This window comes from Ambystoma mexicanum, chromosome 12 (genome assembly GCF_040938575.1).
Source record: "Ambystoma mexicanum isolate Mex_15411 chromosome 12, UKY_AmexF1_1, whole genome shotgun sequence".
Lineage (NCBI taxonomy): Eukaryota > Metazoa > Chordata > Amphibia > Caudata > Ambystomatidae > Ambystoma > Ambystoma mexicanum.
In genome coordinates, this window is record NC_090936.1 from 876,768,136 (window position 1) to 876,795,694 (window position 27,559).

The 27,559-nt window shown below is 46.1% G+C and overlaps 1 protein-coding gene across 2 annotated transcripts in view; it reads right to left on the reverse strand.

The window, feature by feature from the left end:
* SCYL2 (SCY1 like pseudokinase 2) overlaps nucleotides 1-27,559 on the reverse strand; it is a 1,629,773-nt gene that overhangs the window by 1,186,145 nt on the left and 416,069 nt on the right. For both annotated transcript variants that reach the window (XM_069629360.1, XM_069629361.1), the window contains exon 7: nucleotides 2,010-2,126. In XM_069629360.1, coding sequence (XP_069485461.1) covers nucleotides 2,010-2,126 — 117 coding nt within the window. The remainder of the gene's footprint in view (nucleotides 1-2,009; nucleotides 2,127-27,559) is intronic.

Consider the following 27,559-nt stretch of genomic DNA (forward strand, 5'->3'; position numbering starts at 1 on the left):
CTTATCAACCTAATAATCCAAATCGATTAAATAAGGGACGAAGGCAAGCCTGCCTTGCTATTACTCCTAGACCTCTCAGCTGCATTTGACCTAGTCGACCACTCAATCCTAGGTCAACACTTATCATCAGCCAATTTTTCTCCAGAACCCTCAGCCTGGATATCCTCCTTCTTAGGAAAGAGATCCACGCAGATCTTACTCGCCCTCTCTGGGAACTACCAAGAAGATTCTGCCTCTCTTAACTCTGTATACCTGACAATCCAATTTTGGATGGCCACGCACCGTCTATTAGACTAACAACAATCAGGGAATTTGATTGAAAATACAAGATTTGGCCTTAAGTGTGGTAACTTGTTATCACACACAAGAACACTTTCAGCAGAGGACTTATTAAACATGATTCTTCTTTTACACTACATGTGTTACCTACCTGTCCCTAAAGGAAGAACACCCTTTCCCTGTGTGGGGTGTCTGTCCCTAGGTGGGAGCTGGTGCAACACCTATCTAAAAGGGAAAGATGAGGAGTGGTATCCCTATGTCTACAATGTTGTTCACTAATAAAACGTTAGACCTAGACCTTTCATCTCCTCAGACAGCTGCACGACTATAGCCTGCGCCACCATAGGGTCCAGGCTTGACTATTGCAATGCCCTCTTCGCAGGTACCACATACTCTAACATTCGAAAAATGCAAGCGATCCAAAATAATGCTCTCAGAGCTGCGCTTAACATCCCTAGAGCTGACCACATCAGTGCAGCCAGACATATGGCACACTAGCTCCCGATTTGTGAACCAATCATCTTCAAAAACCTCTCCATCACACACAGATTTCAAAAACTGCCCCCCTTACCCATCCTAAAAAAAAATAAAAAAAATCACCAAATCAAATTCCTCGAGACCTACTAGAGCAGCCTACACCCACTGGATGGCTCAACCTAAATTCAAGGCAAAAAGCCAGAGGATCCACCTTTCAAACATATGCGGCCAAGCAATGGAACCTTCTCCCTCCCACCCTCAGGGCCGAACAGTCCTACTGGACCTTTAGGAAATCATTAAAAATCTTATTGTTCACCAAACCTTCACCCCACTGCTCCCTCCTGAGGCCAAGTACCAGGCAATGAAGAGTAACTCATTTTGACCACCATTCTGTATCGATCACTCGTGAAACTGGTTCTCTTCTATGTCAATATTGTTGCCTATATTCTGGTTTGTCTATGTGTAACTGGTTTCTTATTTCACAAGCAGCACCTTGATACCCAAGGGTTTAGTGCGCTATACAAATGTAAAAATAAATAAAACTTGCCCAGGAAGGGGGTGATGGAAATAGGGCGGTATTTGGCAGGGCAGGTAGGGTCTGCTGGAGGTTTTTTTCAGGAGTGGGCACACAAGGGGGTGCTTAAGGGAGGAGGGAAATGATCCAGTGCCAAAATAGTGATTGCAGAAATCAGCGAGTGCAGGGGCAAGAGAGCCAATGTTATCCTCGATGGTACTGGATGAGCAAGGGGAAACTTGTTTAGAAGAGAGCTTCATGGAGCGGACAATTCTGGTAACTTCTTCAGGTGTGACAGGGTAGAAGAAGGAGGGTAGGGGGCTAAGGAAGGTAAGGGGGTGTGGGATGGGCTGTGAGGGTGTATAGCAAGGGTGATAAGGATGTCCTGAGTTTTGGTGGCAAAGTGTGTGGCCAGTGCATGGTCACAAGATAAATAGACAAAATACTGCATTACACTCCCTGCACTAATCAGTCAAAAACAAAATACATATGCCTAAACATATTGCTGCTCAGAAGAAGGTAGACACACCATAATCCAAGTACCAGGGCAATGGAATGTGCACGCTCATGACCACCCATACGGAATCCAGCCATCTTTTCTCTATAAGAAAACAACTCACGTTTTCTGAAACACCCAACCTGGGTGGTTCTAAAGGCAATTTATTGCACAGAGGCGTACTAAGTAAATGTTTATTTTGTTCAGTGTGAACATCAACAATTGCACTGTATTCCTACTTACCTTTGTCATTTGATCAGCATCCGGTCTGACTGCAGGGGATACATTCAAAAGCAGCTTTAAATGTTCTCTTACGTCTTCTGGAATATTCATAAATATACTGGCGACTAAATGACTCAGCTAGAAATAAACACATTAAATAACAAACATTAAGAATGCAAGTAAAATCACTACTACATTGCCATATCACAAGAAAATGTCATTACTGAGCTGAAGCTATTTTACAAGTTTGCATTTTACAACGATTCAGATGTTTTTATGTACATATATTTTGCTAGCTTTAAAGAGTCAGTGAATACAACAGGCTACGTAGACAACTCTCCAACTACATTATTATTTGCATTTTCCTGATAATACGCACAGTTGTATGCTCAACATAAGCAATCTGGAGACACCGACACATTTCTAGACATATGGGGATGTTTCCTTGATACTTACGGCTAATGTGTCCATTATGTAATCTGTGTTAGTTGTTGTGCGCTTATTTGCGATGAACATTCGTTCTATTTTAATTGTTCACCATGATGTATTCACATTGAGCTTACTATTTCTTGTTTGTTCATTTGTACTCCCACATATACTGTGTTGTTTTAATACTGTTATGCACCTTTGTGGAGTTTCATGATGTCTGCTTTGTAAAATAAACATTTTAAGAACCAGATCTTTATAGCCAAGGACCATCTGGGTTTTCTTTCAGTATTTTGTGTAATGTTTCCTGACAAATGACAGCCAATAGCAAAAAGTGAAAAAAGACCATAGTAGCGTTGCCATTAGGTGGTAGCACCTCCTACAACCCAAAGCTATTGGCATAGGAGTGAGCTGGAATGCAAGGGAAACACTGCCTGTGATTGGTTTTGGTCTTTCTACCCATCCACCGACCATCCATGGCAATTCCCCAACCACCACGAGATCCTCCCTTCCCAAAACAAACCCCTGGATCCTCTCTGCTGTAACATAGACATATGTGCTGTTACGTGGTCGCCAATATTTTTTTAAGCAGTCTTCTGAACATATCGTAGCTGTAAATCAACTCCTGTTGTAATAAAAATGTCTTAACCAAGTGTGCTTTCAGCCACTTAATTTCTAAGCTTTATCTTCTGACAACACATTTTTATGTCAAAAACCTTCAATTTTCCATTAATGGGACACAATGCATGCTATTGTTTAATGATACAGTGCTGATCAGTCATGGACAGTTGTGGTAATATTTATGTTCTAGTTCAGCACATAGGGTTTACTTTCCATAGGCCAGTGCCATTTGCTCAGCACATCTCACTGCACGACTTTCAGTTTTGTGCATCTAGATTTGCTTCCTTACTCTTTTCACTCAGAATTCACCATTTAAAGGAATGGTTAAACCCCTCCTCACCACTCCCCCAATGTATTTTTCTCCATGAATCCTTAGTACACCTGCTTTGCACCTCACAGCAATGTATAATATTTGTGTTTTCTACATAGCAGCTCTTAAATTTCAATGCGCTTAATCACTGCGATCCGCATGAGTTTGCCACGGACATCTAGAGTAAATGTAAATTCCGACATGGTCAGACATTTTTCATGTAATGAGGATTTAATTACAGAATGTTACGTCAGCAGTGGTCAAAAGTGATGGCTAAACAGTTCAACTTAATAAAATGCCACCAGTTTACCGACATTAAAAAACAGCAACATAACCATGTTGGACTTGCACTTTCTTCCTTGTCCTGATGCTGCCTTGTGGTTTGCATCCAGGCTATACAGTGGGCCAAGGCATAAGTGTCTGGCATCCACTGATGATCAGAATGCATCACAGCGAATACTTTTTAAAATTAGCTTCAAGCAGAATGTTAACGAAGATGTCTCTTTTTTCAACATTCCCTCCATAGTTTCTATGGAACCCCTTTCTTATTGCTCTATTTTTGAACCAGTTCTAACTATTTAAGGGGATGTAAAGCCTTCTGCCTATTTCTTAAGTGGAAACTGATCAGTCCTTCGAAACTATGTTTCCCTTTTGCATTCTGTGACTTTTTAACATTGCACACAGTATCATACAATGCAATGGGGATACTTTTGTATCATCCTATATTTTTACATTTGAGGTTTTTGGTTACTTTTATATGTGCCTAAAGACACCTGGTGGCAGCAGATACTTTTTTACAATGTTTGTATTTTATTTAGGGGAGAGAGGGAGAGAGGGAGAGAGGGAGAGAGGGAGAGAGGGAGAGAGGGAGAGAGGGAGAGAGGGAGAGAGGGAGAGAGGGAGAGAGGGAGAGAGGGAGAGAGAGAGAGAGAGAGAGAGAGAGGGCATTCCTTCCTGTATCTGGCACGGTGAGGCCCTGTTGGACCACCTGATCTCGGAAGACCCTGAGTGGTGCTTCAGCCCTTTTACTAGTTTGATTTCTTCATTTGTACCGCACACCGAACCCTCAGGTAACTGGGCGCTTAAAGCTTATACAGAGGTTACAGAATTTAGAACACAAAGTTAATACAGGTAATTTTGGCCACAGAGATATACATAGACAGAATACAGCAACAGAAATAAGTGCAGAAAGTGGTGGAGTAGGGGAGCGACATGATACAGTGTCAGGCAGGGAGGTAACAGTGGGCAGGGTAGAGTCAGTCAGGCTGGACCACGGCCTGAGCAATCATGGAGCTTCCCGAAGAGCCAACTCTTTACTTGAGCTTGTCCAGAATGCGGGTTCCATCTGAGGCTAAGGGGAAGGGCATTCCACTGTTTGGAAGCTAGAACTGGGAAGCTTTTCCCCCCTGCTCTTTTCAGTAGGAATCTTGGCACGGCTAGACAGTGCAAGTAGATGGTCCTAGTTGGTCTGGCGTATGTTGAATTTATCTGCTAGGTATTTGGGGATAGTGTTTGAGAGACACTTGTGGCTGATGACAAGCGTGCAGAGGGCGATTCTGTCTCATACCAGGAGACAGTGGGCATCGTGCCTGAAACTAGTGATGTGCATGGATCTAGATCTAGTGAGACCAACTAGTCTGAACACCTTTGAGGATCCAGCCGTAAGTGTCCCTGGACCACCCACTGACCAGCTCCTTAGTGGGCTACTTCACCAAAACTGTAACCGTTCTACAGTTGCACCTAGTACCTTGGTAGTTACCAGCTTGAGAAGAAAGTTACCTTCCCTCCAAATGTCAGCGTCAAGGGATCCTGTTCTAGACAAACCTTTGTGACTGTGACTGGAAGGACCCCAGTCTTTGCATGTGTGCAGACACCATCACTGGAACTTGCATTCCCCCATCCCCTGAGTTTCCTGAAGTGCCCTGCAGAAGTGTTTCTTGCACTTCTCCATTACCAGGGTTTCGAACTTGCAGCTGTACCCGACCAGAAGAATCCTTGCACCCGCACCTCGCGAGTACCTCTTATTGGAACCAATGGCAGGAAATCCAACCTCCAGTGACTCCCAGATGATCCACAAAGTCATCTGGGAAAATTGCAGTCAGGGGAGTAAGTAAACACAGTGCATCTGTCCCCCCTACATAGGATAACATTGTGAACAAGACCCTTTGTCTCCTAACCTTCCATTCCACTGCTTTTTGGTTGTCGAACCTGGGTAGTAACTTCTCGAACATTTACTTACCTTAGTAAAATTGCTGAAGCATATTTTGATCCATCACCAACACAAGTAAATTATAAGTTACCTACAGAGGCTCCATTCTGGGGAGAAACATTGGGCCTCCTGTGACCTTTGGGCACAAGACCCCATTCTTCTTAGGGTTTAGACTGCTTAAATTAAGGAATTAACTGTATTTAATCTTCTCACTTGCTTGCCATCTACTCAGCTGCTTGCCGAGTATGTGACTTTCTTAATAACACAATTTTATTGAGTTTTAATACTACAATACAATGACATACATTACACAAACATAAAATCCTTGCATACAGATGGTGAGGCAGTATGACCAGACACCATATACATTGGGCGCACCGTCGCTTGTTCTATATGAGTTATGACAGTTCATGAATTGGATCTTTAAAGTAATGACAAAAATACGTGACAGGGTCTATTGGTTTAGTTTTTGTGTTTTTTTACATAGTTTGTTCGCATTTTTTGCCATATTTAGTCTGCCTTGCCCAGGCAGTCTTTTGCCTGATAGACTCAGCGCTCCATTAGTATTCTGGCATCTACGTCCGTTATCCATTGGTCATAATGGGGGGCAATCTCTGATCCCCACAGCTGCACAATGTTCCTTTTGGCAATCCCTGTGGACGTTGAGAGTAAGAGTTTTTCAAAACGTGTCACTTCTCCTTCCTCTTTGATTCCTAGGAGAAGGAGTTTGGGTTCGTTTGGAATTGGTCAGCCCATGACCCTCGTGAGCCTTTCACTAAATTTTAGCCAAAAGTGTTGTATTCGTGGGCATTGCCATAGGATATTGTAGACGGTCTCCTCTTGCTTACAGCGTAGGCATTTGGGGTCGGTTGTTCTGCCCCAGTTGTATAGTGCTACGCAGGAATAATATATTCTATGGAGTATTTTCAATTGTAGGAGTCAGATTCTAGCAGATATCGCTGTTTCTCTGGGATACATTAAAGTTGAGATCCATTCCTCAGGTAGTATCGGGCCCACATCTCTTTCCCATTTCGCCTTCAGGCTAGACATTTCTTTTATGGCGAAAGAGGAGATTGCGCAGTACATGGTGGATGTGACCTTGCTTTTCACGCTGTCTATGACTATTTTCCTCTCTATGGGCGTGCATTCCGGCATGTCCACCAGTTTAGCCATTTTCTTGGTGAGTGCATGGTGTAGTTGACTGTAGTGATAGCTTTCGCTGGGTGGGAGACCATATGTAGCCAAGAGCTCGGCAAACGGTATAATTTGGTCATAGTTGATCATTTGCTGAATGGCCAGTATACTGGCTGCTTCCCAGTATGGCCATTTAGGGTGTTTATTGAGTTGCATGAGGTGGGCATTATTCCAGAGGGGCTGTACTGGGGTGATTTTGTTTTCCCACCAAATGTGCCTGTGGGTTTCTCTCCAGATTTGGGCTGTATGTGTTATTATCGTGCGTTCGGGGGAGTGTCCCTTTGTAGTATAGAGGCTTTCAATTGGAGGCGTGCCGTGTCTCGCTGCTATTTCTGCCTGTATGTGTGGTAATTCGGGGTTGCCGTGTAGTATGTCGTTTACCATCGCCATCTGGGTCGCCCAGTAGCAGATTTGGATATTTGGGAGCCCGATTTCCCCCCTCCCATACTGAACGTTGGAGAAACCTTAGAGCTATCCTTGGGTGTTTCCCTCCTCATAGTAATTTCAGTATTATTTTATCTATTTTGCGAAATTCCGCTGTGGGGACATGAAGGGGGGCATTTTGTAAAATGTACAAGAAACGGGGGAGGGCAAGCATTTTGAAGAGCGCCGCCCTGCCTAGTAATGTCAATGGCAGCGATTCCCAATGGACCACATCTTGTGCAAAATCTTTTCACTATTGGTTGCAGGTTTTGGGTCACGTAACTGTCCAGTCTGTTTGCAATCAAGATGCCTAGATATCGAAATTGGTTGAGTTAGATTTCATATGGGGAGCCTTGGAGCGGTATACAGTCCATTTCTTTGACTGGAAAGAGTACTGATTTGGACCAGTTCACCCTGAGGCCACTAAAGGCCCCGTATTTTATCGGTATTTAGGTAACTATAGGACAGGAAATTGCTGGGTCGCCTAGATACACCAGAAGATCATCTGTGTAGAGAGATACCATGCCTTCCCATGCTGAGCTCCATCGGAAACCGGACCACGTTGCTGTGTTATGCAGGATCACAGCCAGTGGCTCAATGATCAGTGCGAACAATATCTCCGATAGTGGGCACCATTGTCTGGTTCCTTTCCCCAGTTGAAAGTTACGAGAGGACCATCCGTTCACCTTCACTTCTGCTAACGGGGTGTTATATAGGAGCTGGACCAATTTTATGAATTGTTCTCCGAAGTTCATTTTTCTCATAATTGCCCACAAAGCCTCCCAGTGGACCAAGTCAAAGACTTTCTCGAAGTCTATGGCCAATAACGCCAAAACGATTGTTATATGGTGGGTGCTCTTTCAAGCGCTAAATGCAGCCTGCGGATTTTCATCCTTGTGGATATCTGCAGCATAAAGCCGCATTGGTCTGGATGGATCAGTGATGTGATAACCGTTTGGAGTCTATTAGCCAATACTTTGGCTAGTAGTTTGGCTTCGCTATTAATTAGAGATATGGGCCTACATGAGCTACATTCATCTGGGGGTTTGCCCTTTTTTGGGATTACTATTATTGTGGCCTTACGTAGGGTCCAGTGTGAGTATGGGAATAGTTTCTTACCTGTAACTCCATTTCTCCAGCATTGGTATCTTTCATGGATTCACATGCTTAGAATATTCCCCGTCGTCAGACTGGGACCCCTCAGTACACATATATAGCCTTTTCCAATAGGAAAACTTCCGACACTTTTGTGTCCTATCTATGTCCTTTTAGGACTCGCCTACGCATGCTCCGTAGGCCGTCCCCATATAAGAGGCCCCCCCGCGGTTCCCCTTCAGATTTCGGCCCCTCCAAAGTAGGAAGGGTTAAATTTATCCATTAAATACATTACATTCCGGGGAGGTTGGCGGGCGCATGTGAATCCATGAAAGATACCAATGCTGGAGAAATGGAGTTACAGGTAAGAAACTATTCCCTTCTCCAGCATTGGATCTTTCATGGATTCACATGCTTAGAATAGATTGTATAGCAGTAACACTTGAGACGGTGGTGAGAATGTAATGTAATATACCCTCAACATACTACACAATGCATATGTACAGTAGGAATAAGTTACCTCATATAACCTTACCCACATAAAATAAACTGTCATTAAAAAGGTAGACAACAGATTCTCCACAGCGTGGAGCTTACCTTACTGAAACAGATGGCGCAGGACAGCTCTTCCCATCTGCACCTCGTTCGCATGCTGCCTGACAAGGCAGTAGTGGCGGGTAAACGTGTGGGGCACTGACCATGCCGCAGCTTGGCATATGTCAGTCAACGGAATTCCTGCCCACAAAGCTGTTGAGGAGGACATCGATCTTGTAGAATGGGCACTAGGATGTCCTTGCAGTGGCCTTCCGGCCTTAGAGTGACAAAACGCAATCGTCAATGAGACCCATCGAGCCAATCCTTGTTTAGAGATTGCTTTTCCTCTCGTCGACGGACCATACGCGACGAACAGTTGTCTAGTAGACCTGAATTCCTGTGTACGATGTAGGTAAAATTTCAGAGCCCTCTTAACGTCCAGGGTATGAAGAGCTTTTTCTGCTGCCGATGATGGTGTGGCAAAGAAAGTAGGGAGAACAATGGATGAGTGTTTGTGATACACTGTCGGAACTTTTGGGACGAACATAGGATTAGTTACCAGGACTACTTTGTCCTTAAAGAATCTTAGGTATGGCGGGTCTAGGACCAGCGCTTGCAGTTCCGAGATTCTTCTAGCTGATGTGATAGCAATCAAGAATGCCAACTTCCACGAAATGAATTTTATGTCGGACGTGGCCATAGGCTCAAAAGGCGGTTTCATTAAGCCTGCCAACACTGTGTTGAGACTCCAAGTCGGGGGGAAATGTTTTTCCGGGGGAAAAGCTCGAAATAAACCCCTCATGAAGTGTTTTACAAGTCTGTCGCTAAATAGAGGAGACGACTGCCTTTTCCTTGTGAACCTCGAGATGGCCGCCAGGTGCACCTTTATAAATGTGAAGGATAAACCCCTCTCCGCTAAGAGGAGCAGGTAAGGTCGAACTTGTTCCGGCGTCCCCTACACTATTCACAGAACCTCCGCCACTTATAGGAGTAGGATTTGTTTGTAGAAGGGGCTCTAGCCGCTTGCAGAATTTTTTGACAATCCTCCGAAACGTCTAAAGCACCGAACTCCGAAAAGTCAGGAGCCAGGCTGTAAGGTTGAGACTGTCCGGGTCGTGATGCCACACCGTGCCTTTTTCCTGGGATAGTAGGTTCGGGGCTTTGGGAAACCCTATGGGATGTTCCAGCGACAGGTGAAGCAGGTCGGAGAACCACGGTTGCCTTGGCCAGTATGGTGTCACTAGAATTACCCGGCAATTGTATCTGCGTATCCACTGTATTGTCCTCCGTATGAGGGTGAACGGGGGAAAAGCATAGAGGAACATGTCCGTCCATGGGAAGGAGAATGCCTCCCCCCTGGAGCCCTCTTGAGGCCATCTGCTTGCGAATTGCTCGCATTTCTTGTTGTCTTTGGTCGCAAAGGCGTCCAGAGGGGGGTGACCCCATTTCTCGAACACTTTCATCAGGTGAACTGTGTCCATTTCCCACTCGTGTATCTGGGCCATGCTTCTGCTGAGGGAGTCTGCTTGGGAGTTCCTCACTCCTGGAAGGTGATGAGCCACGACGGAAATTTCGTGCTTTAATGCCCAATGCCATGTTTTCTGGGCTTCTATGGAAAGAGTTCTTGATCGCGTCCCTCCTTGTTTCCTCAGATAAAACATGGCTGTTGTATTGTCGGTCAGTATTCGTACTCGCGAGCCCTTGATGTGTGGTAGGAATGCCTTCAAGGCCCATCGTACTGCTCTGAGCTCTAACACGTTTATGTGTAGGAGTGACTCCGTTGGAGAACAGCGACCTTGCGTTTGGAGAGCACCCATGTGAGTTCCCCATCCGATTAGGGACGCATCCGTGACTATGGTTCGCTGAAACTCCGGCTCCTGTAGGGGTAAGCCGTTGTTCAGATTGTGGAAACTTTGCCACCACTGAAGGGTCCGAAGCAGCTTGTCGTCGTCGATGGTTATCTTGTCTGACCACGATCCTTGAGCCTGCGTCCATCGGTCCGCGAGGAATTCCTGGACTGGCCTCATGAATAGGCGACAGTTTTCCACCAGATGGATGCAGGATGCCATGGCCCCTAGGACCGAAACGTATTTTCTCACTGAGATCTTGGTGTTTCGCTGTAGTCGGCCTGCTTGTTGATTGAGTCTTGAGGTTCTGTCGAGAGAAGGTTTCACTAGCCCTAACTGGGTCTCGAACTGTGCCCCCAGGAATACCAGCGATCTCGATGGCTGCAGAGAGGATTTTTCGAAGTTTATGGCAAATCCCAGCTGTTGTAGAAGCTGCATGGTGGCTTGTAAACTTGTGTTGGTCGACGCTGGGGAGGATCCCCTTACCAGCCAGTCGTCGAGGTATGGGTATACATGGTGGCCTTGCTTCCTTAGCCAGGCCGCTACTGGAGCCAGGCATTTCGTGAACGTTCTGGGGGAGGTCTTGAGCCCAAAAGGAAGAACCGTGAATTGGTAGTGAGTCCGCCCTATTACAAATCTTAGGAATTTCCTGTGTTTCCGACACATTGGAATATGGAAATACGCATCCTGTAAATCCAGGGACGCTAGAAAATCCCCCTCTTGAACGGCGCGGATCACTTCCTGCAGAGGGAGCATCTTGAATTTTAGGCTCTTTAAAGACTTGTTGAGATCGCGTAAGTCTAAAATGGGACGCCATTTGCCGTTCGGCTTTTTTACGACGAAATATCTTGAGTAGACTCCTTGACCTCTCTGTGATGTTGGAACTAATTCTATCACGCCCTTTGCTAACATGAGTGTTACCTCTTGTTGCAGTATTTTCAGATGGGAATGAGCGGTGAACGCAGGTGGAATTTGCGGAGGGCTGTGTTTGAATTGTAGAGAGTGTCCATTTCTTATAGTATCCAGCACCCATTGATCCGTCGTTATTCGTTCCCATTCTTCGACATATGCTGAAACTCTTCCCCCCAGAACGGTGTGTTGTATGTCACTGCTGATCTTTATTTTGCTTGTCTCTCGATGACGACGGATATGATGGTCTTTTCCTGGAAGTCTGGAAGTTCCGGCGACGGTTTGCCGTTTGGGAGGCACGTCTGTATCCCTGGGAGGGGTAAGCTGATCTGCCAAAGGATCTGTCTCCAGATGCAGAGAATCTTGAATTACCTGAAGCCCCTCTAAAGGGACGAAAAGACTTGTAGTTTCTGCCACTCTGGAGGGCACCCAATGAACGTGCCGTGTCCGAGTCCTCTTTCATTCCCTTTAGGGCTTCGTCCACCTTCTCACCGAAAAGAAGGTCTCCCTCAAAGGGCATATCTAACACTTTGTATTGTACTTCTGGCCTGAAGTAGGTACACTTAAGCCATGACTGTCGACGTAATACGACCCCATTATTGACTTGCTTGAAGCCTAACTCAGCGAGGTCCACCGCAATGTTTATTGCGTGATTTGAGGCTTCCTCACCTTCTCGGACAAGTAACATCGCTGCCTTCCTATGCTCTTCCGGAAGATGATCAAGCAACGGAGCTAGCCTGTGCCACATCTCCCTATCGTATCTGGCAACAATTGCCAGAGAGTTTGCGGCCTTTACTGTGGTCGCTCCTACGGATAGCACTTTTTTGCCAAAGGCATCTTGGCGTCTCGCTTTGTTCTCAGGAGTCGTCGTGCACTTGTGCGGTGCCTTCACCTTCCTCGCCGCTGCCGCCGACACCACCGAGTCTGGCGTTGGTTGGGAGGATAAACACTTGGGGGTAGACTCTGGAGCCTTAAACTTTTTTTCCAGGAGTCCTTTCACTGCCGGCTCTGAAAACGGGTGACGCATTGTCTGCAACCCCTCCTTCCATACATGGTCTAGTATTGGTATCGAGAACACAGACCTCCTTCTCTTACCCATGTGGTCGAACAAAAAACAGTCCTTTTTCTGTTCTTCCTGGGACAAACCAAATTCTTTGCATGCCTTCTCCATCATAGAATGGAATGGCACAATGTCGTCCGGAGGGGACGGGTGAGCTGGGCTTCTAGGGGTTTCCAACTCTACCTCTGACTCCCAGGTTGGATCCCTGGAGGGGGATGATGAGATATCCGACATGGCTCCCCTGTCAGACTCCGAATCTGGCAGCTCACCTTCCTCTTGTGCCAGTGCTGAGATTGGCGTGCGTAGGTGCGTCGGTTGACGGGACGGGCCCGGCTCGTCGACGGGTGACTGGGGCAGGTTTGCCTGAGGTAGTCTCTGGTCCAACGACTAACAACGACTGAAGCGTGGACAGAATTTCCAACGATAAAACAGATTGAGGATTGAGAAGAGGGGCAGATACCGGTATAACGGATCCCCTCGTCGACGACTTGTCAGCCACTCGTAGCCCTAGGTCTGCTGGGCCAGCTATTCTCTCATTCTCGTCCTCCGAGGACAGCAACACAGCCTGTTCCTGTAGTAAAGTATCCGGGGGGATCGGATCAAAAACTTCAGGCCTCCAGGCCTCCTGTAGAACCCCCGTCGACAAGGCCATCGTCGACGTCGTTGTCGGTGGGACGGTGGATGCCACCTGCGTAAGTGGCAGGTTGGAGGCCAATGACTGGGCCGCCGTCGACGACGGTGACTTAGCAGGTGGTTTTGGCAGTCTCGCCTTTTCCACACTTGGCTTGCTTTTACTTGACTCTCGACTCGTGGTCGATCTATGATGATCGCCCGAGGAGGATTTCTTTTCCTTTTCATGCTTTTTTGATGAAGATGATTTCTTTGACGAGGAGTCTCTAGTTGAGTGACTTCCAGACGACTCTTTTTCCGTCAGTCGAGATTTCTTCCGACGAGGTAGCGCGGTGTGATGTTTTCGCCGATTGTGTGGAGCCTACCTCCGAAGGGGGGCATGCCCCCGCTCCATCATTCAGCCATGCCACCAGTCGTCGACTGCGGTCTTTGAGGGTTTTTTGAGAAAACCCTTTGCATATGTCGCAGTTATCCGCCGAATTATGAGGGTGGAGGCAATATATACAATCCATATGTCCGTCCCCCTCGTAAACTTTTTTCAAGCCGCACATCGCGCATGGGCGGAACAGCGCTTTTACTGACACGGAGGACATTTTCTTTACTCAAATTCCAGTAATGCAACCTTGTACAAAATAGTAAGACAACGCGAGGAGATCCCACTACTTTGGAGACGGTTGAAATCTGAAGGGGAACCGCGGGGGGCGGGCCTCTTATACGGGGACGGCCTACGGAGCATGCGTAGGCGGGTTCTAAAAGGACGTAGATAGGACACAAAAGTGTCGGAAGTTTTCCTATTGGAAAAGGCTATATATGTGTACCGAGGGGTCCCAGTCTGACGACGGGGAATATTCTACGCATGTGAATCCATGAAAGATCCAATGCTGGAGAAACCTACTTCTCGGGAGTGTTCAAACATGTTAAGCAGATGGGTTGTATGTCTAGATGTTTTATTTTTTTCCCAGAGGTCAAGTGGGAAGCCATTAGGGCCTGGGGTCTTGCCTGTTTGAAGTTGGGCGATAGATGCCGATATTTCGTCTTCTGTTATTTTATTGTCTAATATAGTGGCTTGTTCTGTAGTGAGTATTGGGAGGTCAGTTTCGTCTAATATGGTCCTATCCACTACGGTATTAGGGGGTTTATATAGCTCTTCATAGCAAAACATTCCGCTATCTCTCTCTCGGAGGAGACTATTTCCGCATTCATATTTTTAATGTTTTTAACTTGCTGGTGTCCCTCATCTCGTTTTCCAGCCATGCGAGCAATGTGCCAGCTTTTTCCCCTTTTTCATATAGGCGTGCCTTCATGGCACTATGCGCTTTTTTGGCGCAGTCTAAGGACAGATTATGTAGCTTCTTCTGCGCTAGTATTAAAGCTCTGTTTGACTCAGGAGTATCATTAGTAATGTGTTCCGTTTCTCTAATCATAACTTCTCTTTCGGCTTCTATAACCTGTTCCCGCTGGGCCTTCTTTTGAGCTGTTGTCTACGAGAGGATTTTGCCCCTCAAAACTGGCTTGTAAGCCTCCCATAACATTCCAGGGTTATCGACCGAGCCTGTATTGAGTTCGAAATAGTTGGAGGTAGCGGTTTCTATCTTTTCTTGTAAGTCTGGGAACCCCAGGTAATAGGAGTTAAACCGCCCGGTGGAAGGAGGACGTGGTCTTTCTGTTTCAAGCTCAAGTAGCAATGGGGAGTGATCAGATATACCTCGCGGAAGGAGGGGCGCGCTGCATGCTTTATGAATATTCTGGCTCAGTAGGAAGAAGTAGTCTATTCTAGACATCGAGGCATGCACACCTAAGTGGAAGTAATATTCGCACTTGTTGCTGTGTAGATCTCGCCATGCATCCCGCAAGCCCATTGCAGAGGCAAAGGTGGCCAGTTTGGTGTTAGTAGTGGGATTTCTCCCTCTCATGTGTGTGCGATCTAGGGTATTATCCATTACCTCATTGAAGTCTCCACCTATAACCCAGGTGTCAGCCGTATTTGAGGCGAGGATGGGGGTAATATCGGCTAGCAGTGTGTTTAGGAGAGATGGTGGAGAGTATATTGCCATAATCGCCAGGGTTTGGTTCCATAATGTCGCGTGTATTTGTACATATCGTCCACCTTTATCCTGAGTTATATGGGAAATCGCCAGTGGAAGTCTCTTGTGGATTAGTATTAGTACCCCTTTTGCCTCCATGGAGAAGCCTGCATGAATCGCTGAGCGGTAATTGGATCTTTTGAAGAAGTTACATATTGTTCCTGCACGATGCGTTTCGGTTAGGAGTACTATACCCGGTGTATGCCGGTTTATATATTGCAGCACCAGTCTTTTAATGCTGGACCCTAGCCCGTTCACGTTCCATGTCATAAGCGTTAGGCGTCTATTGGTTGGACCAGTTACAGGTGCCATCGGGTGTCTGGATGTTTGATTTGTGGATGCGTCTCGTAGGACGCAAGTGTCTTACAGTTGTTAAGGTGTGATATACTTTGGGTTTCATCCTGTTTGTCGTGTTTATAGTGCCACTGTATGCTAACCGGTGAATAGAAAACTTTCCCCCCCCCCAACTCCCCCCTCCCTATACTCCAACCCCAACTGAAGCATCTGTCGTCCCATCATAAACTTGTGAACAATTAAACTTCAATTCGCATATAACCGCTCCGTACTAGTCAAGCTTTGCAGTTTGTGTATAGACACTGAAGCTAGGCAGTCTAGTTCTCTTTTGCTTGATGCTGTGTATTTGTTTCCTCGTCGGGGGGGTGGCTCTGGGTTGGCTGTGATCCGTGTTTCCGTTTGTAGCAGGGGCTCCGTTGTATTTATGCGTGCAGCAGTTACATTAGTTTTAGATGTTGCCGTTCCTTATTATTCATTTCCCTGTTGCGGCTTTCTTGTTGTTGTTGTTGGGGCCTGATGTCTGGTGGTCGCTCTGGGTGTGGTCTATTGCGTTCACCCCCTGATTTCTTTCTTGTGTTCCAATCGCCTTCTATATGTCTTTCAGCCCAGTTCCATGCATGTTTAGGGTCTGTGAAATGCACTGTCGTGCCGTTGTGGAATATTTTGAGTTGGGCAGGGAAGATTAGGCCGTATTTAGTTCCCATTGATTGCAGACGTTTGAGTGGATCAAAGGATTGGCGAGCTTTTTGCACCTCTCTGGTGAAGTCAGGGAAAAAGGCGATTTTACATCCATTGTAGGTGATGAGCCCTTTCGATCTTGCCATCTGTAGCACGGCGTCCCTATCCCTGTAGTTTAGGAATCTTGCGATGACTGTGCGTGGCGGCGCACCCGGCGCGACTTTACCAGTTGGAATACGATGTGCCCGCTCGATGGAGAAATACTTGAAAAAGGATTTCGCATCGTATGCGTCAGTGAGCCACTGCTCAAGGAATAGCTCCATGCTTGCTCCTTCTGCCTTTTCCGGGAGGCCGAGTATGCAGATGTTATTGCGTCTGGATCTACCCTCACTTTCATCCACTCTTGCTTCCAGGATTTTTATACGATCTAGCATGCCAGCCATGTGTCGTTTGAACCCCCCCGTAGGTTGTCTTCAGTCTCCGAGATGCGGCCTCCCCGGTGCGTGAGGTTAGTTTTTGGTTTTGGAAGTCGTTTCTCAGTAGTGATACATCAGCGCCAATACTGTCCATTTCCTTCTCCATTGATGTTCTGGAGCTGGCAATGGCACTCATCACGTCTCTGAGGGAGATGTCGTCCTCCATGTACTCTGGTTCCGTTGATGCTGACTGCTCCGGCGACAACGGTGTGGTCGTGTATTGTTCTATCCTGCTTTGTGTGGAGGTTTTCCTGGGTTTGTCTTTCCCCATGTGGTCTACACGCCGTGGTGGCGTGGGAGATTATTTCGTTTCGTTAGGGGGGATTGGGGGGGGATGACAACGCTGGTTCGCAAGTGTGTTCCAGAAACCTGGGTTTGTTGTCCACTGGGTCGTGGAGCCCAGTGGGAGGCAGTACTGCGGGACTACACAGTGTGAGCCCCTGCTTTACTATTTCCACCTATTGACAGGAGTGACTACAAGTTGCAGGTCTCCATATGCAGTTGTACTTGTGTTCATGCACATATGTGTGCTTCATCTGTTTTGAGTGCCTTGCCTTTCCTGTTTGCAGTTTTGGAGTGTTTTCCCCTTTTGCTGCGGTGTGAGTCTGTTAGTTGCTTGCAGCAACAGGCTGTATTGGGACACGAGTCTCGCGAGTGGAGCAGTTGTAATGTGCCTTTCCTGGTCGTGGGGTCCCACCGCGTTCACCTCTCCAGGGGGGGGGGTTAGAGTTTTGTTTGCTGTTGTTTGCTGCACTCGCTGTGGGTTGTGGCAGTTCCTCTAGGACACTTTCAGGCACCTGTATGTTTTATCCCACTGTCTGGCACACTTTGCTTTCTTTGGGCTGTTTATGCGTCTTATATGACGCTTCTGTGGGCTTCACTGACTGGCCGCTCTGGCTCGTGTGTACACGGGTTTCCGATTTGTTTGTTGTGGTGTGTTGCTGGTCGTATTACAGGTGACCTTGAAACCCCTTTTGTTGGTGCCCAGTGTCGCAGGTTAGACGTTTGGGGGGTTTCCCCTAACCCCCACTGTTAGCGGTGTGCCCTCTTCACTTGAGTCGTGCAGCTTTGCCTGGGGGAGTGCCTGAGCAATCGCGCTTTGCAGTGTCACCGTGCCCACTTTCTGCCGTGTTGGTGTGGTTGGTGCTGCGCTGTGACAGGGGTCTTTGGGGCTCGCGGGGTCTTTGTAGCTGTGCTTGCGTGACGGGAGAGCAGACAGAGGCCCGCGCTTGTCGTCGCCACCTCCCGTCTCCCTCTTTCCCCCTCTCCTTACTGCTGTGTTCGGTCTGCTTTTTCCCTGCGGCTCCAGGGCGGGTACGTGTGCTGGCGCTGCACTGGGGAAGGTCTAGCAGGTGCTCTACGCAGGGCAGAGCGCCCGTGACCGTGTCACGTGGCAGTAGAGTTCAGACCTATCACAGTACCGCATTGGTTTCCCACGGGGGGAAGTTTGTGATGGTTCTTCTCCTTCTTGAGGTGCAGCAGAGGTGACGATATTGGGGGATGATTTCTCGCGGGTATCAACAAGTGGCAGGATATAGTGTTCACCTTGGGTCTCTGGGCTCCATGCTCTGTCCACTCGCCGCTGGCAGTCCGGGTTTGTCCACTCGTCGTTACTGCTTGGGGGCGGGGGAAGAATCTCCTCGCTCTGGCTGTACGCAGGGGTGCATTTGCCACCACAGCGTCTCTCGGTCGAGATGGTCTGTTACAAGGGAGAGCGGGCGTGGGTTGGCCCCGGTCGATCATACCCTTTCTCCACTGCTACAAGGTGGGAGGGAGGCAGCACTCTGTCAGCCCTTCACTGTCTCGCCGCTGTTCCGGCCAGAAGCAGTCGCTTCTCTCCTCGGGCTGGCTCCCTTACAGAGTCGCTGCGCTCTCCGCCTACTTCACGTTTTTGGCGGACATCTTGGATGCCATTCGCGGTCTGTTGCCTCTGGCCTCCGGCAGCCGTATCTTCGGAACCCCGCACCGGTTTCGGTCCGCAGTGTCACAATCTGGTGCTGCAGTGCTTCATACGTCGCTGAAGTGTTTTTTAGTCTTCTCACAGTCTTTTTCAAGTAGGATGAGTGCAGGATTAGGCTGGCGGCCCGGGAGCGACGAAGGATCACGTCTTCATCGCCGAGTATGTGACTTTCAATGCATTTATGAACCTATGGTGAATGTAGATATTTGTATCAGAGTATTCTGCAATAATATTACCTTTTAATTTAATTTTTCAGTGCATTTAGAAGGCCTATAATAAATAACTATTTTTATACTTACCTGTTTAAATTGAATTATTGTATTTTATATTGTGTGTTGTGTTAGGTTATGTTAACAGAACGTGTAAAGCGCGACATCCAACCAAAGGCATCAAGGCGCTAGGAACCATAGGTAACAGGCAGAGAAAGCAGACTCAAAGAATTTAGAACAGAAAAGTCTTCAGGGTGTGACGGAAGGACAAATGATTGTCCGTTCCACAGAGGGCATAAGGGAGAGAGTTCCAAGCCTTCGCAACAGTCACTGAGAAAGACCATCCACCAACACGAGAATATCTTATGCACGGAACTTGAATGGTTAATGCAGATTGGGAGCAGAGTGCTCTCGTGGGACATAAGGGCAGAATTTAGTCTGAAGAAATTCAGCACTCAGCTTATAAAAAGCTTTGTGTACAATGCACAAGGATTTAAACAGCACACGTTTCTCAACAGGGAGCCAGTGTAGCAGACGTAGGATGGGACTCATGTGAGCACCATAAGGAGGATGAAGAACCACTCGTGCAGCCATATTCTGCAATGGTTGGAGCTGATAAGTCAGACGACCGGTTGAGCCAGATAAGTTGCATTGAACTAATCAATACCGCTCATCACCAAAGAAGACACAACAGGGGCATGGAAATTAGAAGAAATAAAGGGTAGGACATTATGAAAGGTCCTTAACTTGAAATGACCAGTTTGACAAACGGAAGCCACTTGATCAGACACTGACAGGGTGGCCCGGATTTTGGTGCCCAGAACCTTCACCAGAATGGCAGGTGACGGAAAGGGCCAAAACTGGGGGGCCAGAAATACGGCATTCCGGATGAATGAAGGGTGATCAGAACCTACAACTAGTACCGCTGTCTTTTCAACGTTCATCTTAAGCTAGTTCTTGGTCATCCATCCAGCCACGGCCTCCAGACAGTCCCTAAGCCGAGCAGCCACCTCAGGCCGAGACAGATCAAGCCGAAGAATGATCTGTGTATCGTCGGCAGAGGAATAGCACAGGAAGCCGTAGGAGCGGATGAGACCAAGGAGTGGCTGGATATAAATGTTGAACAAGGTGGGTGACAGAGCAGAGCCTTGAGGGACTCCGCAAGACAGAAAAAGTGGTTGAGAAGAAAAAGGACAAAGAAAAATAGATTGTGTATGACCTGACAGACTAGGTGAAACAGGTAAGCACCTGGCTGGACACACCTGGAAGAGAAAGTCAGGCGACCATGGTTACGTGGTCCACGTTGTCAAATGCAGATGAGAGATCTAATAAAATAAGCAACTCTATCCCACCTTGGTCCACGAGACAGGCAAGGTCGCCCATCACTAATACAAGGACTGAGTCAGTGCCCCTGTCAGGGCGAAAACCAGACTGAAAAGGATCAAAGAAAAGAGCCAAGAAGAGGGGAGACCAAATATTCGGGGCGCTTCATAGAAAACGAGAGAAATGAGATAGGACGGAAATTATAAAGGACCACAGGATGAAGAGAAGCTTTTTTAAGAAGGGGATAACAAGTGCGTGCTTCAATTTATTAGGAATATCACCAGACGAGAAGGAATCATTAACTGCTACTGTGATCCAGGAAATAATGTCTAAGAAATATCTTTAACGATAGAAAGAGGAATAGGATCAAGGGGAGATGCAGATTTGAGCCCATTCATGGCAGATAGAATATCTTGAGGAGAGAAGATTGGGAAGGTAGACCAGAACGCACCAGGCCTAATGTAAATACAAGTAGACTTTGGTGTAGTATGATGAAGACAGGAACTAATGATTTTGCTCCGAATGATGATAATCTTTTAATCGAAAAGATGGACTTGTTGAAGGCCCCTAGTCCCCACTCATGCTCTCCTGAGAATAGCCTTGACTGCTCTCCATTGATACCTTGATTAGGTTTTGGCTAACCTCTCAACATTCCCGGTTCACTAGAACTAGGGGAGCCTCCAAAAATCTGTCCAGCAGGCCAGATTCTAGAAATCAATGTTAACACAGCATACAGTGTACTACTATTGTATCAATTGAACGTTTTACATTCTCTCAGAGGGTACTGGCCTGTAGCATACAGAGCATATTCTTAGTGGATTCACAGAAGCCTTAACTCAAAGAGCGTCCAGTTATCCCTGCAGCTGTCCAAGTACTGCTAGTCAGTACATCTGCTTTCTCAGCAAACACAATATTGAAAGAGCTTGAAAAATATAGGTTTTATACTTTTAATGTACATTTAATTATTTGGAAATAAAAGAATGCTTTGCAAATGCTTCAATTACTATTATAGAGCACATAGCTAACCAATTATATAATGTTGTTCCTGCTTGGTTCTGTTAGTTGTCAACTTGTCCACTCTCTTATCAAATGTGACTTAAAGATGAAACACATTTAAACTAAGTAGTTGTAATTAAAAAAGCTAATCCGGTAGCACATGGGTGATTTTTTATGTGCCTAGTACCAATTCCTATTATGATTAAAACTAGCAGCTGTACTGTACACTCAGACAAAAACATGGTATACAGGGTTAGAAATTCCTGGGCGCTGGGTACTATTTAGCTCATGGTTTGGGTTCATTTGCACCTGGTAATGAATGCCCTTATAAGTGGCTAGCAGGAGCTGTTACCAACACCTAGTATTTTGCTGTCATTCCCTTTTAGAGAGAAGCTAAGACTTGTCAGTCAATTCGAAGTCTATTTAGAAACTAATTTGCTTATGTGTTCCCACTGATTCACAAGTCAAAAGGTAAATTAGATGTCCACATTTCATGGGGAAATATGATTTATTAATTTAAATATACATGCAGAGTCACTTCATTTTAATTGTACACCCGTTAAAACGATTTTTAATAGGACTCATTCAAATGCTTCCCTTAACTGTATAATGCCAGTTTTCTGCAAAAACAAGACTGGCATTGTTAGTTTCAGTGACCTATGCTCCCTTCATGAAAACCAAGTAGAGTTCAAACTGTGACTTCCCCGCAATAGAGTAAAAGTACAGCTAAACATAACAATAGAAAGAAGATCAGTGTGGTGCATGTGTTTTCGGTGCATGAACAGACTGTAGTGCCTGAATGAGGTGGAATGTGTGTTCATGTTTATAGTGACTTGAGAGGCTCTCAGTGTCACATCTCTAGATATATATTCTATCACGCTTTTTCTTTTACCCCAGTACACTGTTCTCGGAAATTATTTATAGAATTGTGTTTTAATTGCTCCCGAGTTACCGGAGTAACTCCGGGTTGAAAGAAAATCACCGACAATCAAGAGCAACTATCAGCTCCTCATTCATGGTTGCCGATTTTGAACCCTGTGCATACCAAGGACTTCAAAATATGATGCACCACTTGCATAACGGTTTCAAAACTGTCAATTAAAAATACAGTATTTATGTGTGATTATATGGTTTATGTTTGAATTACAAACTATACAGACTCAGCTTTTCATTTCACTTGGAATAGACATTTGTACAATGTATATCTGATGAAACATTTATAACTGATGAACCATTTGACAATCTGCTTTTCCACTACTTTGCTTGCCTTTTCTAACCCACACCCTCCTTGTAGTGACTTTGTCAAATCTATGGGAGTGCTCACAGATCATATATGTACAGAGCATCACGTGCAACTGAAACCTGCAGGTTTGAACACAGACACCACTAAGCATGTGTCTCTAGCAAAGTGATGCCAAAATGAGTATCAATCTCCACACCCAACCACCAGCCAAGTGTGGCATTGTTAATGAATAGAGTGGGAAGTGTCTGTAACAGGGTAGAATGACTATTGTCCAATGCAGTATAAAATACACAAACATCACTATCTCCAAAAGCATTTATTAGCAGTGCTGGCATTGTTGGTATGCCTTCTGGAGGCTGCAAAAGTTATACGCACTTTAACATCACAAATATCGAAAAGTAAAAGGTGATTTACTAAAAATGACACAAAGGGTTAATGGTAAACGATGAATCTGAATAAAGTTTTGGAAGCTTCACATCATGGTACGCACCGAGAGCAACGTGTGTTGCATAATGAACTACCGTTGCGCATCACCATGGGGCGTTGTCTATTCAAAACTCGATTTGCTGTACGGCGAACAGACAACACTTGAACATGTGAAAGAGGGTTTAAAGTGTTACACATGACGATTTTATCATTGGCTGTTTGATACCATGATGTCTGTTACTTTCAATGAGATAACAAATATCTGATTAATCCATCAATAGCTGACATTCCTGTGAGTTCTCACACTTTTATTTTGATGCCAGTGTCTTCTGCTGCTTAGACAAAGATGATTATTTGCCTGAACTAGATGCCCTCGACTATCATCTTTGATCATCAGATAGTGCTTGTTTTTGTCGAAGTATGACACGCGAAATGGAAAATTATCAATTATGTCCCACATAGCTGTAAGACAATTCATCATAGGCGGCACGGCTCCCCTTCATTCACCACCTTAGCTCCTTGTGGAAACGTTCTTATTTACGTTCATTGTGCCCTTACTTCCATTCAAAGTTATACAGTCTTCAGAGCCATTGCACAATCTGCCCTGCCACATCACCATTTATCTTGACAAATAGTGTCTCAAGCTGTGCAATGGCAGATCAAAATACACAAAAACAAACAGACCAGCCAGCCTCTCCCTACAAGGTTCTTACCTACGTCCAGAGACCACTTGACACAATAGCACTTGGTAATTGAATTAAGCAGGACGTCACAGTTGGGTGAGTTACAAACCTTAGAAGATGGAACAATAGCCTTCTTTTCACTGTACAATTTATCTGCCTACGGTATGCAAGCTTCATTGACATGCCACTTTATGGCCACCCACACTCAGACATCTTTACACATGGTGTGTCCTAAAGGTCAAAAGCAGATGTAGAAATTCACAAATATAAGGAAACATATCTCCCTGGTTCCGTGTAAAGGTTGGCTCAACATCAAGAGACCACTGCAAAACATGAAACAATAGCACTACCTAATAGAATTTGGCAAGATATTCCACTGGGATGTGTGTTAGGCAAAACTGTGTGCAGTACCCTTTGGGAGACTACAGCAACCTTGACCTCCTGGCAATAGGAGCCCAACCTTTGGTATAAGTCTGTACTATACAGATTGGTAGTGTGGCTGAGCAGCCAAGCTTATCTCAAGAGGGGTCAATGTGAGCAGTAGGGTTTTTACACAGAGATTCACAGTGACAAGTATTCAAACAAACTTGTACACTCAAGGTTTCTTGATTAAACAATTATTAATTTAACGGTCCGTTCCATAAGCCTTCTTCAGAAAAAGGGAGCAATAGATCAGTAACACTCAAATACACTACAAAATACACACTCTTAGTTTATCTAAATCAGCAAGTACTCATTTGGGATGGCACACAGATGGTTCACACACCCGGAGGTGACTTAAATAACTAGGACACTGTGGATATTAATATATCAGTGGTACATTTAGAGCAATACTGAGTTGGTGTCAAAGAAAAGGGTTTGGGAATAAAACAAAGGTTACACAAATATTATGAAGCAGGTAAGTACTTTTTACCCCCTATGCAAAGTAAATTAACCCTTTCCTGGAGGAAAGGTAAAACACAAAGTCAGAGGTAAGAAGAGTCTTTCGGGGAGCCAGGCCAGCCAATGTCAATTGAGCAAAAGTCTAGGTGAACTGAAGCACTTCTTGCAGGTAAGTAAAATTCTTGCACAATGTTTTAGAAGTCCTAGTAGAATTAAAGAATCACAGAAGGGCCACAAGCTGGGAGGCTTGTGAAGGGCAAAACTGCAAGCAACTCTGCAAAAGCAACCAAGACAAGTCTCAACTGAGAACAAGCAAGGCTGCACAACAAGAGGTAAGTCCCCTTAGTGTTACAGCACCTTTGGTTAGAACAAATGGTTCCAGCTGCCTTCGGTTCCAGTACAGCTCTGCATATCCTGGTGTTCCTGGCCCTCAGTCGTGGGCACAAGCGGGAGGAAGTCTGGGGACTCCAGCACTGTAATGGGAAAGTTGGCGGCAGCAATGGGCAAACTTCAATTCAGCGTGACTTTGCAGTTTCAGCGCCTCGCGTCTACAGCAAATAGCAACACAGCGGTTCTCGTATACCACTTCAGATTTTCCTCGCATCTGTGGTCCAGCACTCTGTTGAGGTGGCTTAGGCTTGGTCAGTCCTGCTTTATAGGAGTCCTGAGGATCTTCCTGAGTTCGGGTCCGACTTAAAGACACTGACTCGACTCTGGTGTTCCTCTCCCTGGCACTTCGGTTCCTGCAGCAGCAATGGAAGTACAGCCAGCTTCGAGAGGATTTCCAGATGAGCTTGTCGTGTGGTCGATTGGTCCCACCAACCCAAGGGGAGAAGACGTCCATTGCAGGGCTTCTCTAGTCGAGGTGAATTTGGCGCTTCAGCACAGCAGCAGGGCTTCAACCGGCAAACCAACAGTCCAGGAGTAGCAGCATGCGTCTCTTCCAAATTCTTCTTCGGATTCCTTAGTCCTGTGGTCGACTCTGCCTTCCAAGCCAAAAGGCCTCGCCTTTTATGTAGGATTTTCCCATTAATTTGCAGCCTAGCTGTCAATTACACAGCAGGGTGGCTGTCCTCCGAGGACAGCCCTCCAGCCAATCACCCTTGGGTGCATTCCTGTAACCAAGGAGACAAAGCACAGGGAGTTTTGGGCACCTCCCTCACTTCCTGCCCCTGCCAGACATTCTGGAGCCAGAGGCGGGCTTCATTTGTGAATCCCTGTTAGGCAGAATCCTGGGCAGTGCCCTTAGGGACCACTACACACAATTAAGACTACAAGTGGTAATACAAGTTCACCTTTGGTACAAGCCTGTACTACTATGTTAAAGTGGTAACAATAGTGGAGCAGCCAGGCTTATCTCAAGAGTATATGAGCAGTAGCAGAGATTTCACAAAGGGACAACAATTACTGTGACTCAAGCGAACACGGACTCAAGGTTTCAGGTAAAAAATATAAGTACATTTATTTTTAAACCATCTGTAAAACACACTTCTATTAATTCAAAACCACACGTGAAACACACAACCAATTCACTTGGTACAGTATAACTCAAGGTAAGTACCCATGTTTTAACGGACCGGTGTGAAACAAAAGACGTTACTGGGAATACATATGCATTCACTTTTTGACAGTAATGACAGTTTGGTCTTACGAAAGATATGCTTATCCGCGGAAAGAAAATGTTACCGGGGCAAAAACACCCTTAGCACCTGAGTTAACCAGAGCGAGTTGGGGGCAAAAATCATAGGCAATACTTTTGTCAAGGCAGACAGAATCAGAGAACCCTCGCTGACAGAAATACAAAAGTCAATAGTCCGGAGCCAGTGTCAAGTGGAACCAGGTTCCTGTTGTCGAGGATCACACAGTCAGAGACAGTTAAAGTTTCAATGTTGCCAGGAGTACTTGGATATTGTCAACAGAGGAAGCAAAAGTTATAAGAAGGAGGGAAGACCAGGGCAAGCCTTGGATGAGGAGAAAAGGGATTCACCCCAGTTCCTCGAAGACGAACACAGTACCTTATTCAAGGAAGAAGCTGGTTCCACAGCAGGTGTTCCTGGTAGTTTCCTGCAGACCCACGGTTCCTGATGCTTCGGTCGTGAAGACGAGAAGGACGACGTCTGGAGGGGTCGCCACAACCAGGGATGAAGCCAGCAGCAGCGACGGTGAATAAAAGGTGCGCTCCTTAAAAAAACAGGAGAGGCTCTTCAGATGGCTATCCAGACCACTACAGCAGTGGGCAGCGATTTCGACCACAAAGAGGATCCTCTGGCTGTGAGAGATGAGCTGGTTGACCCCACCAAGCTCAAGGGAAGAAGACTCCGGACTGGATCTTCTCTGGTCATCGAAGGGTAGATAGCTCAGGACTGCAGCAGGGCTTCACCGGGACGGGGTAGTTGCAGCCGCCGTCTTCCTCTCCGCTTCTCTTCGGTTCCTTGTAGTTCCAGTGGCGACTCTGACTTCTAGCCCAAGAGTCCTGCCTTTTATGCGAAAATCACCCATTCATACAGCCTGGCTGTCAATCACGCAGCAGGGGGGTTGTCCAGCCCGGACAACCACCTCAGCCAATCATGGCAAAGTGCGACTTGGGTTTCCTAGGATACCCTGTGCAGGGGGTGACTACACCCCTCCCTCACATTCAGCCCACCTAGACACCCAGGCGCCTAGAGGAGGGCTTCTTGGCAGAAGCCCGCCAAAAGACGGTGAACAAAGAAGGCAAACCTGGTTTACCGCGCAAGTAAAACACAAGAGGACTTTAACAAAAAGAAATGGCGAATAAACCCAACAGGAGCCAAAAGAAAGAGTATTTGGTCAAGCGGGTTTATGTTTGAGGCGAATATAATAGCCTAAAACAGTACCACGTTTATATATTATAATCGCGGTAGAAAAGTTTGGTTAGATACCACTGCCACCAGCCAAATCCAAATGTTAAGAGCAAAACAATGCTCTAGGAGGTGCAGATAAAAGGTTCTAAGGATTAACCCTTTCCAATACTCCATGTAAGATGGGGTGTACTGGATCTGTGGTTAGTTGACTATGTAAAGTTAATGGCAACTTTACCC